This window comes from Oreochromis aureus, linkage group 17, assembly GCF_013358895.1.
Source record: "Oreochromis aureus strain Israel breed Guangdong linkage group 17, ZZ_aureus, whole genome shotgun sequence".
Lineage (NCBI taxonomy): Eukaryota > Metazoa > Chordata > Actinopteri > Cichliformes > Cichlidae > Oreochromis > Oreochromis aureus.
The window spans coordinates 30,327,458-30,346,997 of NC_052958.1; the positions used below are offsets into that span (position 1 = coordinate 30,327,458).

A 19,540-nucleotide genomic window follows, 5' to 3' on the forward strand; every position below is an offset into this window, starting at 1 on the left:
GTAGGCACTGATGTAGCTTACTGAATCTTTTGGACTGTGTTCAGCACAATATTAATTAGTCATTGTCAATTCTTGATTTGTACTGTTCTCATTGTATGACGAATTATGATGGCTGTTTGGTAGCCATTTGCATGGCATGCATAGTCTCTCTCTCTTCATATATATGTATGGTTCCGACAACAGTTTTATGTTTTACAATCCTTAATATGTTTTATGTGTGTGTGTGTGTGTGTGTGTGTGTGTGTTTTTTCTTTTTTTTGGGGGGGGAGTGTTCGCCCAGGGCGCCAAACAGGCTAGGACCGCCACTGTAGGTGGGGGAGGGGTCTCAGGACTTTCACAGGAGGCTACGGTGCAAGGTGGAGAGAGGGAGAGAGTAGTGTAGCTGTGGATTGTAGGCTGGCTACAGGTAAGTCAGAAGGGGTGAGCATTCACTGCAGTGTCAAACCTGTTGAAAAACACATTCATATCTCTAGGGCTGGACCAGGTGACCCTGAATCCTCCCTTAGTTATGCTGCAATAGACGTAGGCTGCCGGGGATTCCCATGATGCATTGAGTTTTTCCTTTCCAGCCACTCACTATGTGTCTCTGCATCGAATCATATCGGTTATTAATTTCTGTCTCTCTTCCACAGCATGTCTTTCATCCTGTTTTCCTTCTTCACCCCAACCGGTCGCAGCAGATGGCCGCCCCTCCCTGAGCCTGGTTCTGCCGGAGGTTTCTTCCTGTTAAAAGGTCGCCAAAGTGCTTGCTCATAGGGGGTCATATGATATGATTGTTGGGGTTTTCTCTGTATTTATTATTGTGCTATCTATTGTACAATATAAAGCGCCTTGAGGCGACTTTTGTTGTGATTTGGCGCTATATAAATAAAATTGAATTGAATTGAATTGTGTCCTCACGCAGATCTATACAAAATCTGCCATAAAATCCTCATAGATCAATATTTTTTCTGCTTCACCTAATAAATTTGACCCCTTATCAAATGATCAGGATTTCAGGATTTTAACCGTTTAAATGCCAGTTTCATTATTTGAATTGTCAATTATTTATTTTGAAAAATTATTATTATTATTTTCCATATAATAAATAGTAGGGGAGTGGAGCATTGGTGGTGATTAGAGTCTTGGATATTTCAAAGATCAGCGACACAATGGATTTGATTGCATTAGTATAAAATACTTAATTCACTTTCATTAAAACCATTTTTTTTTTTTTATCTCCCTGTACCAACACCTCAGTCCATTGTTTTACATTTTGAAAATTTGTGAATAAGAGCACAGAATGTTTTATAAACATTTGGATGTGTCTTTTTTTCTCTTTTCCTTTGGTAATTTATTGATGTAATGACCTTGTCCTCTTTCCACTAAAGATTTTTCTTAACTGGAAGTGACATGAGCTCCCTGAACAAACATGTAAATGAATGACAAGGACAATGGTAAACAAATCACATAAAAATTGCAGAATAACTGTGTGTGTGCCAACCGTGTGCTATATCTTTGTTTAATACTTAGTGATATAAATATTAAATATTTTAGTATACTTATATTTATAGCCAAAAATTGGAAACACAAATAAATCTGAATAATTTATTTTAACAATACACTGTGTGTGTGTGTGTGTGTGTGTGTGTGTGTGTGTGTGTGTGTGTGTGTGTGTGTGTGTGTGTGTGTGTGTGTTTGTTTGTGTTTGTGTGTGTGAGTGAGGTGAAAGGGTTAAATGCCAGTGTCCCTGAGTTTCACAGCATGCACATATTCATGTGGTAAAAGAGTTCAGTCTGTGTAAGTGGAGGTGAATCACTTCTTAGGCAGTATTTCCTGAACACAGCAATCCCTGATTTTAATAATGAGACTCTTTGGCCTTTCTTGGCTTTTTCTCCTGTGGCTGAATCCAAATGAATCTTTACAGCAGAACGGTAAGAAAGTCTGATTACTAGTTTCTGTCTTAGTAATAGTTTACAGTAACAAACAGATGTTTAAACAGTGGATTGAAATCAGCCTTTTAATTAGTCAGTGACACTTTTATTCATATACTTCTAATCTTACAGACCTATAAAAATGAAATTTTTTCGAAAGCAAGAGAAACAACGATTAATCCACATTAATTGTTAGCAGACTGGTTTTTCATTTGATCAGTCCAATGTCTATGATCATTAGCAGAAGAAAGGTTCCCGGGGGAATTAGTTATACATTTTGCATTTTTCTAACCCCAAATTTCATCGTTGTTTTTTTATTTTAATGCAGTGGTTTGCACATTCACTCAGCTCTCCCAGGAGGTGACACAAATCCTTTTTGCAGTCGTGTCAGAAACAGCAATTGTTTAAGAATAGTTTTATGCAAAATGAAAGATGTCATGGAGAAAAAGGCTGAAAACCAAACTCATGAACAACTGGAAGGATTTTAGTCATTTAACCCACTAGTTGCCCTACATGCTTGTGCCTCTAAATCACATGATTGATTTAAGATGATATAGCAGCAAGACCCACAATTGCTGAGTGTTTATTTCACCCTGTGCCAAAAGTGAGGACTTTAAACTACATACCAATTTTTAAAATGTGTTGATTGGCCAAGTAAAACCAGAGTTATAATAAATCATTTTTGCCATGCTTTTTCATAAATATTGTTGATAAGTTTGCAGAAGAAAGGGTTTTCTAATGACAGTAAGAAAAAAAACATGATTCCCCCTTTCCTGTTAGTGAAAAAATCAACTATATCACCCATTAACAAAAACACATCACATTTGGTTGCTAAGTAAAAGAGTAAAATTGTGGGATGGACACCAAAAGAAAGAACAGTGAATGAGAGAACAGCAATTTTGACAGTTTTTTGAATATTTAATGTGTTTAGAGTGTGTAGTGTGGTAGCTGCTTTTTGTTTTGTTTTGTTTTGTTTTGTGTGTCAAACAATGAGGCGACTACTGAATGTCACAGATGCTGGCCAAAAAGCCATGAAAGCCAGATTGCAGTGTAAACACTGTCTCTAGGTGGGCAACAGGAGGAGTGACACACCCTGGATGTTTCAGGCATGTGATGTGATCATCTTTCTTGTGGCAGACAGGAGGCCTTGGAAACTGCCAAGTTCACAGTGTTGGCCAGCCGCTTGAAGAATTCTATCCAAGAGATAGAAAGCAGTACTGGAAGAGCATATGGGAGAAGGATGCAACCCATAACAGCAGTGCTCAGTGGCTAGTGGATCTAAAAACAGGACCACAGCAACCTCCCTGAACAGGGTCCAGTAACCATTACAGAGGCAGACATCCAAGAGAGGGTCTCCAGAATGAAGAGTTGGACTTCACCAGGCCCCAACATGAGTCACACCTACTGGCTGAAGAAGCTGACAGCACTCCATGAGCATCTGGCAGCACAAATGAACCAGCTGCTTCTGGGACCTCCAGATACAGACAGACAAACTAGTGATGGCTAACCAACCAGATATAGTAGCAGTGGACAAACAGAGGAAGACAGCTGTAGTAATAGATGGAGCTATACTGAATGACCGCAACATCAAGAAGAAAGAACACAAGTAGATGGAGAAGTACTGAGGTCTCAGAGAAGAGCTCAAGAACATGTGGAGGGTGAAGGTAACAGTGGTCCCAGTGGTAATCGGAGTGCACAGTGCAGTGACCCCACAGCTGGCTGAGTGGCTCAAGCATATCCAAGGAACAACATCTGAGATCTCTGTCCAGAAGAGCGCAGTCCTTGGAACAGCTAAGATAGTGCACAGGACCCTCAAGTACCCAGGCCTATAGTAGATGACCGTAGAGGCAAGAGGGGAATTTGTTTATATTGTGAGTGTGTCTGTGTGTTTGTTCCTGTAGCGCTCACAATTGCCCTTTAAATCTCAGTTAACAAACTGCCATGTTTTATTATAACATACTAATGATCAATATGCCTCATTTTCCAACAATTTCAGAAATAAAATGCCAACTGACGCTTCCACCACTCAGAGGAACCAGATATGAACCTGCTTATAGAAGTTTGTTTTCTCCCGGTGAGAAGATACGAGTTACATGTGGGGAGGGTTACTGGATTCTAAACACTCAGACCACCTCGACTGAGACTACTTGCAAAAATGACAGAGACTGGACTATCAGACCAGTGTGTGAAGGTATAAAACTGCATCTGCTTTATACACATATTTTAAGGTTATTGATACTGGCATTGCGGCAGTTCATTTGTACATGAAGACGATCTGCCCCTATTAGTTAGTCTATATCTCTTTCTAGAGGTTACATGTAGCCATCCACAAGCTCTGTATTTGGATCACTGGGGTGATTCTGGGCAACAACAAAGACTGGGCGACACTGTCACTTACAGATGTGGATCCGACTACAGGAGTACAGATGGAGCTCCCTGGGCCACATGCACCAGAGATGGATGGGAACCAAATCCACTTTGTCAAGGTATCATGAGGTTTAGCTTGTTTTTCTTCAGATATTGGTTTCGTTTCTTTTGTATCATTAATTTGCAGCGACATCTCATTCAGATTTCTCTTAATGTTTGACACAAGAGGACGATGATCTGTCTCAACTGTAAAGGTAGGAAGACCATAAACATAACAGTGAAAAATATCAAGTCCATATGCCAGCCCAAGACATTCTTTCTCAGTCTGAGCATATCTGGTTTCAGACTTAGACATGGATCTAGAAGCATAAGCAACTGGTTTCCAGCTCCCCTCTTCAGCTTGAAGTAAAACAGCTCCAAGCCCATCCTTTGAGGCATCTGTTGAGATTTTCAGACTCTTAGTTGGATCGTAATATGCAAGCACTGGGCGCGTTGTCAGTGTGGTTTTTAAATCATTCCATTCTTGTTCATGCCTCGCTGTCCATTTAAATTCTATGGAATCACAAAGTAACTCCCTTAGTGCTGATGTTCTCACCGACAAGTTAGGTATGAATTTTCCAACAAAGTTTATCATTCCTATCACTCTGAGCACACCTCTCTTATCTGTCGGACGTGGCATGGTTGCAATGGCTTTTATTTTTCTTTCTCCAGCAGAGAATTTGTCTCCCAAAAATGTTATTTCCTATACACCAAAATGACACTTGTCACGATTTAGCTTTAATCCATTCTTCCTCACCCATTGCAGCACTTTTACCAGTCTTTCATTATGTTCTTGTAGGGTGGAGCCCCAAATAACCACATCATCAACATAACAGCGAACACCTTGTAATCCCTCTAACATGTTGTCCATGGCACGATGAAAAATCTCAGATGCTGAGATTATGCCAAATGGCATTCTGAGGAATCTGTACCTACCAAAAGGTGTATTGAAAGTACAGTATTTTGAACTTTTCTCATCTAGCTTTATTTGCCAAAAACCCTGTGCTGCATCTAGCTTTGAGAAGTATTTGGCACCTGCCATTTCACTTGCAATCTCTTCACGCTTTGGTATCTGGTAGTGCTCATGTTTTATGGCTTGATTTAAATCGCCAGGGTCATGCATCTTCTCAAATCATTGTTTTTATTCCTTTTATCCACGAACACCATTGAGTTTACTCACTCAGTTGGTTCTTCCACTTTTGTAATGACGTGCAACTGTGACATCCTGTCCAGTTCTTTCTTTAAAAGGTCCTTCAGTGGAGCTGGGACTCTACGTGGTGAATCGATCACTGGCTTTGCATCCTCTTTCAGCTGAATACTGTAAGTGCATGGCAGACATCCCAAACCTTTGAAGACATCCTCATAATGCTGTACAATGGAGTCAACTGCTCCTCGCTGTCCACTTGCTGCTTTTGCACAGCTGATGTGGTACACTCTTTCTACTACGTTTAATCTTTTGGATGTCATGCCACCCAGCAGTGATTCACGACCCTCTGATACAACATTAAACAACATTATACATCATAATCTTTGTGTTTTATTGTCACCGTAAGTCTGCATTGACCATTACTTTCAACATTCTTCCCATTGTAGTCTTTTAGAGGTACTCTTTTCTTTATTATTTTGGGCTTTGGTTTCATAGCATTGATCTCTGTCATGCTGATTAGGTTTGCCTGTGCACCTGTATCAATCCTTAGTGTCACCAAAGTTCCTTGTATTGGGAGTGAAACAATCCACGTGTCTTCATAATCTGAGCGTCTCTCACTGTCTTCTGCTTCGTTATGCTCACTTTTTACATCCCCAAGTGACACTATGCCCACAAAGAAAGTCTCACTTAAGTCAGTCTCTTCAACTAAATGCACTTATTTGGGTTTGGTTTTAGACAGATATTGTTTGGCAAAATGATTTTTTCCATTGCATTTTAAACATTTTTTGCCATAAGCTGGACACTGTCTGGGTTCATGTCTGCCACCGCAGCGCTTACAAGAGTACACTGTATCCTCTTTGCTGGACTTTTGTGACAAATTCTTCCTCACTTTCTTTTTAACCACAGCTCTTTTTGCACTATCATGTACTGCAGTGACGCTTGTCTCATTCAATGTCTTTGCATGCTGCAGGGCTAACTCACTTGCATGACACAGTCTTTCTGCTTCATCCAGAGTTAGCTTGGAATCTCTGAGCAGCCGTTCTCTAGTACGTTTATTATGGATCCCATACACAATTTGATCACAAACCATAGAATTTTCCAGCTCTCCAAAATCACATGACTGTGCCTTTAGCTTCAAATCAGTCACAAATCAATAGTCTCTTCTGGTTGCTGTATCCGAGATTGGAAAACATACCTTTCATACACTGTGTTCTTCTGTGGTGAACAGTGTGCATCAAACTTTTCAACCACTTTGTCGTACTTACTCCTGTCACCAACTTCCTCAAACTCAAACGTGTTGAAGACTTCAATGGCTTGAGGACCAGCTACCATGAGCAGCAATGCAATTTTCCTGCCATCAGGGTTGGAGTCCAGTCCCATGGCCGCCATATACAGCTCAAACTGCTGCTTAAAACACCGCCAGTTGCTGTCCACATTCCCCAAACGGTTTCAGGCCTCCCGGTGGCTTCAAACTTTCCATCTCAAACAGAACGTTGAAGTGCTATCGTTTCCACTCTTTCACCCCACTCCTGGTACCATGGGTTGTCTTCGTAGTGCTTGTTCAAAATAACACAGCATCCACTTGTGTTTTGCGAGCTACTGCTCCAAACATTTTACTAACACCATTCTTATCTTACACCACAGCCCAGTCTTCTTTTATGTGCTCCCCAGAGGCATTCATGAGCTTTCTTAAATACAGTGCCCCCTGCTGGTAAACCTTATCATTACATTAACATCTACATATCAACACAGTGTCCAGTATAAATGCAAGAGAAGTTATGAAGGAAGTTTCACTCAATCTTTGGGGAAGATGGCCTGCATGGGTCTAATGAATGTAGAGGTAAGAATGTCCAGGATAAATGGGACTGTTCCCATTCATTTGTGATCTACAGTTATTCTTGATAAAGCTAAATATTACAAGGTATGAACTATTTATTCAGTGTTCAGTGTTATAAATGCCACAACCTGATGAGCACAAGGGCACCATAGAAGACAACATCAAAGCAGCTTTTACTTGACTTTGAACAAGAAAAAACCTTATTAGTAATTATTATTCATAAGAATAAGAATAAGAATTAGAAGATTGTGATTTGAATGAGTTAGATGTGTGAGATGGCAGTAGGTGAATAAATGAATAAAGCAATTCATTGCAGCAGCAACATTTCCTTTACAATACTTGGCAGGACTGTGAGGATATTTAGAAATCTCAAACATAAGTTTGATACCTGTCCAGCAGTTTATCATTAGTTACAATGAGTATTAAACACTTTCTGAGCATAACAGAAGGACATATATCAATACAAGCAATCATAACTGATATCAGTCATTCAGTGGGCTGTTTAAAATTAAGGTTATCATCTGCAAGACGCCAATTACATAATGAATACTTCACCTGAAATGTGAAATGATGTGTGACTAAATAAAATAATTATGATAAATAATTATTTTATACTTGTTTTTTCTCTGTTGCTCAAATTTTTGCAGCTGCCTATGGCTGTAAGAGGCCACCATCTATTTCAAATGGAGACATCAAAACAAGTGCTAAATACCATTACCAACATAAAGAAAGGGTTGAGTATATCTGTCAGCAATACTACACCATGGAGGGTGGACCGTTCAAAACTTGTATCAATGGTGAATGGACTGCAGAGATTAGATGCCATCGTAAGTTAAAGTTTTCCTTGTATGTTTAAAGTTACATTCTGTGAAGAAACAAGTAAAAACATCAATTCGCTTTCTGGTTTTGAATGTTGTGAATTGCAGAATTGTAATCAGTGTTAACAAAAATATACAAAGCTGTTACACATCACAGTCATTGGACATTTAAAAAGACAATTCAACTATATAATGACGGTGACTTACAAATATTGTAACTTTAGACATCTAGAACAGTCACAACAAAATAACGCATAAAAATGTCTGCAAATTTTTAGATCACTCAAACAAAACAAATCAATAAATGGTTAAATACTGTAAAACTTAAAGCCTAAACAGACTTCTTAACAGCATATGTATAAAAATATTTAAAAAGTACATTCTGTCCTCTTGGTAATTTTTTGTCTGTATGTAACATTCACTACATTCACTGAGACTTACTTAAATGTGTAGTACCGGAACCATAGAAGTAAAAATCTAAACAGTTTTTACTCAGCTGAGCTTGAGCTAGAAAAAAAATTATTATTATTATTATTCATAATAATAATACATTTCAAAAAGGTAAGTATTATAAGGTATGGACAAAGCTTCCAGGACTGACAAGTGAAACCAATGTGGAAGTTCAGTAAACATCAATTCTCTTAAATGTCCAGCAGAGGAGGAGTCCTCTGGATAGAAGTCTACTGAAAAAAGTCCTCAGCTTCCTTGATGGCCTCAGTAAACACTTTTTTGGCCAAAGTTATATGAAAGAGTAACATGCATTTTCCATCACAGTAACATATATATCTACAAACCTGAAAACACAATGCAGTGGTTTGCAAATCGTATAGAACATAGAAAATATATCAAATATTTAAAGCAAGAAAATTTAGTTTTGATTTTGAAAATTCACTTTGAATTTGATAGCAGCTACATGTCACAAAAGAAGTTGGGATGGGGAAAACAAAAGGCTGGAAAACTGACTAGTACCAGAAAGAAACAGTTAAAATAACATTTTGCGACTGATATCTAAGAAAAAGTTTTTGTTTGTTTGATAACAATTTAAACCTCACAGTGAAACAGATTCTCTTCTTTAAAACAGAGAACTGTAGAGTCCCTGAAGTACCAGCCAGTCTAAGAATCGCCACAGATGTAACAGGCAATCAAATAAGAAAAGGACAACATCTAACATTTGCTTGTCAAGACAGTAGCCACGTCATCAAAGGGAATGCAACGATTGAATGTTTGGAAAATGGACAATGGAGCAATCCTCTTCCCACTTGTGAAGGTACGTCACTTGTTTTCTTGTGATCTTACCTATAGAAAGACTTTTATAGCTATCTGTGGTATTTCTTGAGGTATTGTGTGCATGACAGTAAGTTACGCCCAATTTTAACCTCAAATTGCCAAGAAGATTTGAAACTTTAGTTTTATGAGACAAAAACACATTTCAGCATCCTGCCACTAGATCAGCAGAGGTTCTTGTTTCTAACTATCAGTTCAAAGGTTATCAGTAGGTATCAATAGTAAGAGGCCTCCTCTGCTTACTAGTAGATAGATATTGCCTCCTTGAGTGGTGGTCAATTTCCTCTGCTCAGCAGAAATGATGGGCAATAAGTTTTTATATTACACCCAGCTACTGATTCCTGAGTAATAATTTACAATTTGTACATTTAGCAAAGATATATTGAAACATTTTTCTAGGGTTTAAGAAATCTTGCCTTTTATTTCAGTCATCGTTTCAAAGTTCAAATGTGTTCAAGATTATATCTGAACACGCCACAATGTAGACTTCACTGTTAGTTAACAATGATAACAATGCTATTATTAAACCACCATAATAGCACAACATTTTTTTTTACTCTGTAATAACTCACCATCCCCAAACAGTGCTACACCTCACCATGAAATCCCCGGCTTCAGATTTTGAGTGGATGTTTTTTAATTGTCCTACGCCCACTACTTTTCCTAGATACACCACCATGGTCTGCCCAAAGTGCACTTTGAGAACTTTATGGTCTAGATTGCATATGTCAGTCTCTTAAATCCTTCTCCTGCCAAATAGCCTTTTAGGAGGTCCAGCTCAGTTACAAAAGCTGCAGAGTCAATTCAGTCTTAATAAGCTTCTGTTTCAGGAGGAGGGTGGCAGTCTTTCTTAATCGTGCTGTTGATCTTTACACAAAAACCGTCAGACCTATTAGACTCATTCTCCAACTGACAGGATGAGCTCTATTAATTACGAAATGTCACCTCAGAAAAAAGAGACCATTGTGAATTAGCAAGACTGACCATATACTGCTTAGAAAACATCTGAAGATGATCTAAAAGTGTATTTCTAGCTGGACCTCTAACAGTCCTATTTATCAGTCAGGCCTAACTAAGCTAATAAGTAGTTAATGATCAAAGAGCACATTAGTGTGTGAGGTGCCGTAAGAGACATTATTACTGAAACGCTCTCACACACACTACTAAAATTTTATCTCTCACACACACTACTGAAAATTTATCTCTCACAAACACTACTGAAACGCTCTCACACACACTTCTGAAAAAACAAGGCATTTCAGCTGAACAGGAAGGCGTTTCAGTTGAACAGGAAGTTGTTTCCTGACAAGGAAACTGAAGGAAAAAGTGGTAGATTTCAAACAAACCACTACAAGAAGTCTACTCAGCAACCTGCCAATAGCCTAAGTGAAGCAGCTGCATTACTTAACAATATATTAGCCTCTGCATAAGTCAAAATTTAGAATAGCAGGAGACAGGCATTACCCTGGTTAATTTTTTTGGCATATTTGCTTTTTGTCTTTTTTAGCAAAGAAAAAAATATCTTAAAATCATTAATAAAACCAGGGAGAAAAGGGTTAGCGTTCCTCTATTTAGCACAATGGATATGATATTCACTCAAAAGTATGATGATGTTAATAATGTCTGAGACACCCAATGCTAGATGATCCATATAAAAAAATTATTTGATGTAATTCAAATGGTGGAACATCATTAATTTTTAGGGAAATACAATTTTTTAAGTCACACCAAATGCATTGTGTGATAGATGTTCTAGGGTTTCATTTTCATCAGTACAAAAAGAACACTGATCCACATCAAAGCCAAATCTGTTTTTTAGAAATTCTGCCACAGGATTAATTTTGTTTATTTCGTTAAAGTGTGTTTCTTTAACTTTAGGTAGAATAGGCCATTTCATAAATTTTGAGTATGCTTTATCCGGTGTATCTGAAATAACTAAATTAGAGCCATGCCATGTAACAATTCTGTCATAACTATGAAATATTTTGTTTTTGAAGAAACTACTAATAAATTTTTTATTGCATTGTTATCAAACAGCTGACATTGTCCTAGCAATAAATTTGGGAGCACTGTTGAGAAATTATTGGATATCATAAAGTTTTTAATCAAATGAAGCAGAGGCAGTGGGACCAGTTTACAAAATTTGTTATATTCTCTTTGAGAACAGTTTAGACAATATTTTTCTGAAAAGTCAGTGTAACTTAGAATGACACCGTTAACATCCAACAATCTGTTATGAATATAATCTTTTTGTTTAAACCAGTTGCTCTTGAAAATTGATTTTTGATTAAGTGTTATTACCCTATTATTCCATAAGGTTGAATTATGGGGAGAAGTTAATAATGGATTGGATTTCATATAGCGCTTTTCCAGGCACCCAAAGCGCTTTACAATGCCACTATTCATTCACTCTCACATTCACACACAAGTTGTGGGTAAATATCATTTTCCAAAAATGCAAAGTCTGTTTGGGAAAGTTCGATATCTTGATTGGGATTTTATTTACCTCAAAATCACATTTCAAAATGAAGTCTAATCCTCCTATTTTATTAAACAAGGATCGTGGGATGTGGAACTACATAGAGTCTGGCTTTGACAGACAAGATTTTAACCATTTAATTCTAAGGGTGCCAACCATAAATTCAAATTCTGGACCTTTGACACCACCTTTATTGTATTCTCTCACAAGCTGAGATCTTTCAATGTAATGGGTTTTATTCCTCCACAAAAATTAGAAAATAACTGTGTTATTAATGTTTTTAGAGGAGATATATAAATCAATTTGGAGATGCCTTCAGCTTTAGATAGGATGTTTCTGACAAAAATAGTGAGGTCGTCTGGTTAACCAGTGGTTAACCAACAAGTGATTTCTTCATCTCCATGATACATTTAGACATATCAGAGTCTTCTCTGCTAATTAGGTTTTTCGATATTATCAGCCCTATATATTTAACTTTAGATTCAACTCTAACCGAATCCAGTCCTGGATTCAAGGAAGCTAATATAGTCTTAAGTAATGCGGCTGCTTCACTTAGGCTACTAGCACAGCCGTCCCCAGCCCCCAGGCCCTGGACCAGTACCAGTCTGTGAGTCGTTTGGTACTGGGTCACAAGAGTTGAGGCTCGAGTTTGAAATTTATGGTTTTCAGGGTATTTTTTTTATATTGTTAACTCGGTTTCCCTGGGTCTTTTCCCGTGTGTTATGAATAAATCTTCTTTTTTATGGTACCGGTACTGGTTTTATTTTATTGTATTTATCCACGACACCTTAAAGGCCGGTCTGTGAAAATATTGTCGGCCATAAATGGTCCGTGGTGCAAAAAAGGTTCGGGACCGCTGTACTAGCAGGTTGCTGAGTAGATATCCTTGTAGTGTTTTTCCATCAGTTTCCTTGTCAGGAAACAACTTCCTGTTCAGCGGAAATGCCTCTGGTTTCAGTGGAGTGGGTGAGTGCGTTTTAGTAGTGTGTGTGAGAGCGTTTCAGTAGTGTGTGTGAGAGCGTTTCAGTAGTGTGTGTGGGAGCGTTTCAGTAATAATGTCCCTTACGGCACCTCATATTAGTGATCCTGCTAACTAGTGTGTGTGAAACTTTGTCTCCCATAGATGACAAAGCAGTCTTAGAGGAAGGTTATCATCTGCAAGACAAGACATAATGAATACTTCACCTAACATGTAAAATGATGTGTGCCAGTAGATGAAAATGAAAATTTGACTAAATAATATAATTGTCGTAAAGTAATGACTATACCTGTTTTTTTCTCTGTTGCTCACATTTTTGCAGCTGCACTGGGTTGTTGGAGGCCACCGTCTCTTTCAGATGGAGACATTAAAACAAGTACTAAATATCAGTACCAACATAATGAGAGGGTTGAGTATATCTGTCAGCAATACTACACCATGGAGGGTGGACCGTTCAAAACCTGTATCAATGGTGAATGGACTGGAGAGATTAGATGCCTCCGTAAGTTAACATTTCCTTTGTATGTTTAATGTTACATTCTGTGAAGATACAAGTAAAAAATCATTTCGCTTTCTGTTTATGAATGTTGTAAAATGGTAAATGGCCTTTACTAGTCCCTAAGGACCCCAAAGCGCTTTACACATCCAGTCATCCACCCATTCACACACACATTCACACACTGGAGATGGCAAGCTACATTGTAGCCACAGCCACGCTGGGGCGCACTGACAGAGGCGTTGTGAATTGCAGAATTGTGTTCACAGTTTACAAAAATATACAAAGCTGTTACACATCACAGTCATTGGACTTTCAAAAAGACAGTTCAACTATATAATGATGGTGATTTATATGACTTGCAAATATTGTACTTTAGACATCTAGAACAGTCACAACAAAATAACCCATAAAAATGTCTGCATATTTTTAAATCACTAAAACAAAATATAAATAAATGGTTAAATACTGTAAAAATTAAAGCCTAAACAGAGCTATTAACAGCATATCTATAAAAATATTTAAAATGCACATTCTCTGCCATCCTCAGATCCTCTGTCATGACATAAGTGAGACACTCTTGGTGATTTTTAATAATAATGTATACTTTATTAATCCCCATAGGGAAATTACTCTCTGCATTGAAACCATTCACTCAGTCAAGCAGTGGGCAGCCACCAATCCAGTGCCCAGGGAGCAGTGTGTAGGGACTGTGCTTTGCCAGGATTTACAGAAAAAAATTAAAAGACTATAAATGGTGTGGAGCAGAGACGTTTAAAGGGGCGGGTGCTCAAAGTTAAAAAGGGACACATTGAACCAGGCTGAATAACAACAACACCAATTCATCAAGAATCTAATATGGGATTGCATCATACTATATCACTGTTGTGAGGTGGCAACTAGACAAAGCAAACGTAGCCTATGTTTTACCTGATGGGTACAATGTTGCTGTTGAGGGGTTTCTGCTGCTCCTGCTGCTGATAGTGCTGGAGGGCAGGGCTGTGTTGATCTGAGACTGTAGACATTCAAAAGTTCATAGGAGAGATGGTAGCTGATTAAAAAAGTGTTATGAGATAATAACAAAATGCAAAGATTGGTGACAGCGCTTGGAACCATAAGGCAACGAAAAACTGTGAGAAATAAACTAGGCTCTGCCTGTGACTTACTCTTTGCCTCTCTTCCTCCTTCATCTCCTCATCTCATCTATCACTCTCCACTTGCTGTCCATCTGAGAACAAGGCACAATTTGCTATTGCAATAAAATATTATTTAATTATCCACACTTAACAACTCTTGCGCTTAATCTATAATAAAATGATGACAGAAAAATGTTATAGAAGCAAAACATTCCAGTTGTGCTTATTATTATTTTTATACTGGAATACCTCTCCAACAACTGGTAGCTACATGTGTTAATGTTACCTGTGCTCTTTGTAATCCAGCTGCTGAGGGATCCACTGCCTTTAGTATCCTCACACAGCTCCTACTGTTTCCTCCTCATGTCCTTACCAGCCATGTCTGGACAATGTTATATCATGAGTAATAATTTAAAAAATCTATACACACAAAACACACACACGCACGCACATACAGTGACATTTTAGACCTTCTTCAGAATACTGTATGGCCACAAGGTTCCATCATGGTGCTGATCCAGAATCCTTCCCTTGTTATTTATTACCAGAGCTACAATAATGAAGTAAAAAGAATACAAAAATAAATAATAAATATAAAATAATGTATTTTTGACTATTCACTTTGTACAGGCAGAAAGTTTATTAAATGTTTAAACTGCAGAGATACAATAATTTTGCTGCTGTAAAATAAGCATTTTGTCATATTTAAAATATAAATCTAATAAAATCTGTTTCTTAATGTATGTTCTTTAAAATACAGTGTGTGTTTTTTTAAATATCGTAATTATAATCATCAATAATTATGTGGGTATGCATATTACATCATTTTTAGTGAAAAATAAGCCCTCCAGAAAGGCAGGACAAGCCCTGTAAAACTAAATATGTTCACTAAGTAAGTAGTGGAAATGTGATTGTGACAAAATAGTATCTAATGTTGGTTTTTCCACTGTTATTGCCGACATTTTTGTAGCTGCCAAGGATTGTAGGAGGTCACCACCACCTCTTTCACATGGACAGGCCAAACCAGGGACTAGATACCCGTACAGACACAATGACAAGGTCGAATATGTGTGTGACACAGACTACGGCATGGAAGGTGGGCCGTTCAAAACCTGTGTCGATGGTGATTGGGTTGGAGAGATGAGATGCCGCCGTGAGTTACATTTCTCTTTTGTTACTCACAAAGTTTTTAAATCTGTTCTAAATAAACAAACAGCCAGTGGAGGGACGCTGGAACCAGTTTGAGAAGTTTATTAAATCTGAGAAGTTGGTTAAGTGTGACGTTGAAAAGTTGTTTTCACTAACACAGACAGTAGCTCAAAACTGTTTGAAATGTGGTGCATTTAAGATTATACCTGAACACACCACAATGTAGACTTCAGGGTTAGTTTGCAGTTATATCATTAAATAATAATAATATTAATATGAACAAGAACAATTAGTTTATATAGAAACCTCTGTAATAACCCACCATCCCCAAACTGTGCTGCAGCTCTGAGAACATCACAATGGCTTCAGTTTTTAAGTGGATGGGTTTTACTTGTTCACCACCCACTAGTTTTCCTAAATACACCATTGCAGTCTGCCCGAAGTCACACTGAGAACGTTATTATCAGGTTTGCTTTTTCCAGGATTTCAGCGTTTTTAAGTGGTTGTCTACAGGGGAATACAACATGCTTTGGACATGTCAGAGGAAATATGTGAACCTGATGGACACACCCGAACCACAGAAGAGTTTGAACTTAAAAAATAAATTATTTTTCATAATAAATAATTTAAAGAATTAAAAGGATGGGATTTGTAAGATGTGGCAGAGGGCAGTAGATGAATGAATCAGAAAAGAAGACAGCAATGTTTCCTTTATAGCACATGAGTTTGATACCTGTACAACACAGTTTATCAATAGTTACAATGAGTGCTAACCACTTCCTGAGTATTACAGAATTACACATATATGATGACAAAGCAGTCTTAAAGGCTGATCTGCAAGACTTGGATTACATGATGAATACTTCATCTGAAATGTAAAACGATGTGTGATGATATACATAAAAATGTGACTACATAAAATTATTGTGACTAAATGTTGCCTAAACTTTTTTTTTTCTCTATTGTTCACACTTTTGCAGTTGCCCACGGTTGTGGGAGGCCACCACCTCTTTCAGATGGAGACACCAAATCAAGACCCAAATACCAGTACCAACATAATGACAAGGTTGAATATATCTGTCAGCCATACTACGTCATGGAGGGTGGACCGTTCAAAACTTGTAAAGACGGTGAATGGACTGGAGAGATTAGATGCCTCCGTAAGTTAAAGTTTTCTTTCATTTTCTTTCATTCTGTGAAGATACAAGTAAAAAATCATTTTGGTTTCTGTTTTTTAATTTTGTTTAATTCCAGAGGTGTGATCGATATTTACAAAATTATACACGACTGTTTGTGAGCCTCTCAAGATGAGAAACTGTGTATAAAATATGAAATTAAACATGTTACTCACAAACAGCTAATGCATTACTTTTATGAAGTGGCTACAACTGTAGCTTGCCTCCACCAGTGTGTGAATGTGAGAGTGAATGAATAGTGGAATTGTAAAGCGCTTTGGGTGCCTTGAAAAGCGATATATAAAAAATGCAATCCATTATTAGTATCATTATTATTATTAAATAAACACTGGAAGGTTGCATTTCAATCTTGACTGTTCAATTTAAAATCCACTGTGGTGGTGTACACAGCAAACATTTAAAAAAAAACAGCCAGAAACATTCATTTCTGACAAAAAGTCCAGAACCCTTTACTGTTAATCTGAATTTTGGAACTTTGTCAAAAAACTAAGACTGGATTTTTGAGAACTGAATGTTGTAGATCAAAAAATCCCAAAAGCTGTATGTATCTAAAATGATAGACTAGGCATCGAGGGGATAAAATGCTTTGGAGCATTTTGTGTTTGATATAATCAACAGGTACAAAATCATTTCTTCTTAAGTATCCTTTACCCTCAGTGTGTGGATAGTACAGTCTGAAGTTTACTGAGCATTACTAAGAAATTATTTTTTTATTTATAATTTTTAGTGTTATTAATTTTTTTATTTTATAAAAATATACACATTTACAGATAAGTATACTTATACAAACATATTTGCTCAGCCACACACATATATACATATTGCTGTTGTGAAAATACTGGGTGAGTGCACCTGATCAGAGCCCTACCTCCTCCCTGTACCATATTTTTAGACTGAGTTACTGAGTGACTGAGAGTCACTTTTTAGACTGAGTTATGCTGGGACATTGCTTCAGTTCTTCACTTAGTCTATTCCACAGCTTCACTCCACACACAGAGATGTAAAGTCTTTTTAGTGTTGTACGGATACAGGGATGTTTTAAATTTAATTCTCCAATAATTGTTTCCCTGTTCTCTACTGTCAGGAAGTAGGTTGTTTCTTCCTTTATACAAAATTTGCACAGTAAGAAAATGGACCAGATCTGTGAATTTTACTATTTTGAGTTGAAGAATCAATTGTGGATGGTTTTAGTGAATAAATCAAAAAGCAGCCAGCGAAGGGATGCTGGAGTCAGTGAATGAAAAACTGGTTTACTTATTTGGAGAATGAGTAGGTTAAATGAATGAGTAGGTTTACATTGAAATATGACTTCTGCATCCAAAGTAATCACAGGGAAATTAGACAAAATTAACAGTGAATGTAATCACCACATGAGCAACAGCAACAGTAGATCATCTGTGTATCATTCCAGCGTTTGACCACAAAATAAACTTTATTTGAATGGCACGTTTTACATCATAGCCACAGAGTCCTTTACAGAACACAGTATTCTGTACATCCATGTATTTTACTAACATTAAAAGACTGTTTCTCTTTTATGTCTTACAGGACCCTGCACTGTGAATAGAGACGACATGAACAGACATAATATTCAGTTCAAACATAGAAGAGATGATAAACTGTATTCTGAACATAATGATGTAATCGTGTTTGAGTGTAAAAGAGGATACAGACATGATGGGGCAGTGGGAATGCGTCAGACGTGTGAACATGGTGTGATACATTTACCGACTTGCCAGTAATGCTTTTTTGTACAAGACTAGATAAACATGAGGGCACTAATGTGTCAATAATTGAAGACCAGAATGAAGACTTAGACCAGTGCTGTTTGTGGTCATTTCAATAAAAGCTAATAAATGCTGACTGATTCTGTTTCCTGCTTCTACGTGTTTTCTGAGTGAAATGAATCTTGCATAAATCCTCTAACACAAATACAGAACAAATAGACAGAACTTGGCTTTATAATTTAATAAAGCAACTGCCCAGCAACTTAATTTTGAATACTGATGATCTGATTTAAAGAGTTATCAAATGATCTGTATAAAAACATGACTTGGCTGATGTTTGTTCAGTCATAAAAACCTATTGATCGTTCTGTAGTTTCCATAACTTCTCTCTGGGTCATTGTATGTAGAATCATTCAGACAAGAAAAAAAATCCACCTGACATGTACTTTCCTCTATAATATAAGGAGTAATCTGTTATTGTTTGGTGCTGTAAAATAAAATTCAATTAAATCAATTTTAGGAATTTTAAGTTAAGTTTTCAGGTCCAAACAAGATTTTTTCCTACAGTCAAATACAACCCATATGAGCGTTTGCAAAAATAGGCAGACCCAACAAAAAAAGTTATCATGAGATGGCTAATAAATAGTACTTCACTTTAAGAGCATTCTTGTCACTAAAAGCTGTTTGTGTAGTATCTCATGCTCTTTATTCCTCACACACTCCACTGAGATGAGACAGGGTGTCATTTTATGACCAGCGTTTTATTGACAGCACAGTATGCTTGAAATGAAAGTCATGACACCAATAATAACTAAAAGAGCCAAGAAAGAAAACTTAAAGACAGACGTTCTCTTTATTTTCAGCCTCTCTGTCCATAACTACCGAAATACCAGTAGCCCCACATCAAAACCTTGCCAAATAACACCAAATAGAATCTAAACAGTGCAAATCGTTTTCCAATTCAAAGTCTTAC

The 19,540-nt window shown here is 37.3% G+C and overlaps 1 protein-coding gene across 2 annotated transcripts; it reads left to right on the forward strand.

Annotated features, from left to right (window-relative positions):
• Positions 1-1,757: 1,757 nt before the first annotated feature.
• LOC116334344 (complement factor H-related protein 3-like) lies at positions 1,758-18,707 on the forward strand. 2 transcript variants are annotated; one of them, XM_039601486.1, is made up of 9 exons: positions 1,758-1,913; positions 3,910-4,104; positions 4,223-4,399; positions 7,951-8,130; positions 9,203-9,388; positions 13,186-13,365; positions 15,466-15,648; positions 16,625-16,804; positions 18,389-18,707. In XM_039601486.1, exons 1-9 carry the CDS (start codon positions 1,844-1,846, stop codon positions 18,580-18,582), a joined length of 1,545 nt encoding a protein of 514 aa, XP_039457420.1. In that variant the 5' UTR covers positions 1,758-1,843; the 3' UTR covers positions 18,583-18,707. The 2 variants fall into 2 exon arrangements, with proteins under 2 accessions (XP_039457420.1, XP_031613610.2); XM_031757750.2 differs by lacking the exons at positions 15,466-15,648; positions 16,625-16,804.
• The last annotated feature ends 833 nt before the right edge of the window (positions 18,708-19,540 follow it).

What these genes read in the sequence shown, in the direction of transcription:
- LOC116334344 (XM_039601486.1), top strand. Translation starts at nt 1,844, where the DNA reads ATGAGACTCTTTGGCCTTTCTTGGCTTTTTCTCCTGTGGCTGAATCCA. An exon ending in ACCAAATCCACTTTGTCAAG is followed by an intron (nt 4,400 to 7,950) that starts GTATCATGAGGT and finishes AAATTTTTGCAG; the next exon opens with CTGCCTATGGCTGTAAGAGG. An exon ending in TGGAGAGATGAGATGCCGCC is followed by an intron (nt 15,649 to 16,624) that starts GTGAGTTACATT and finishes ACACTTTTGCAG; the next exon opens with TTGCCCACGGTTGTGGGAGG.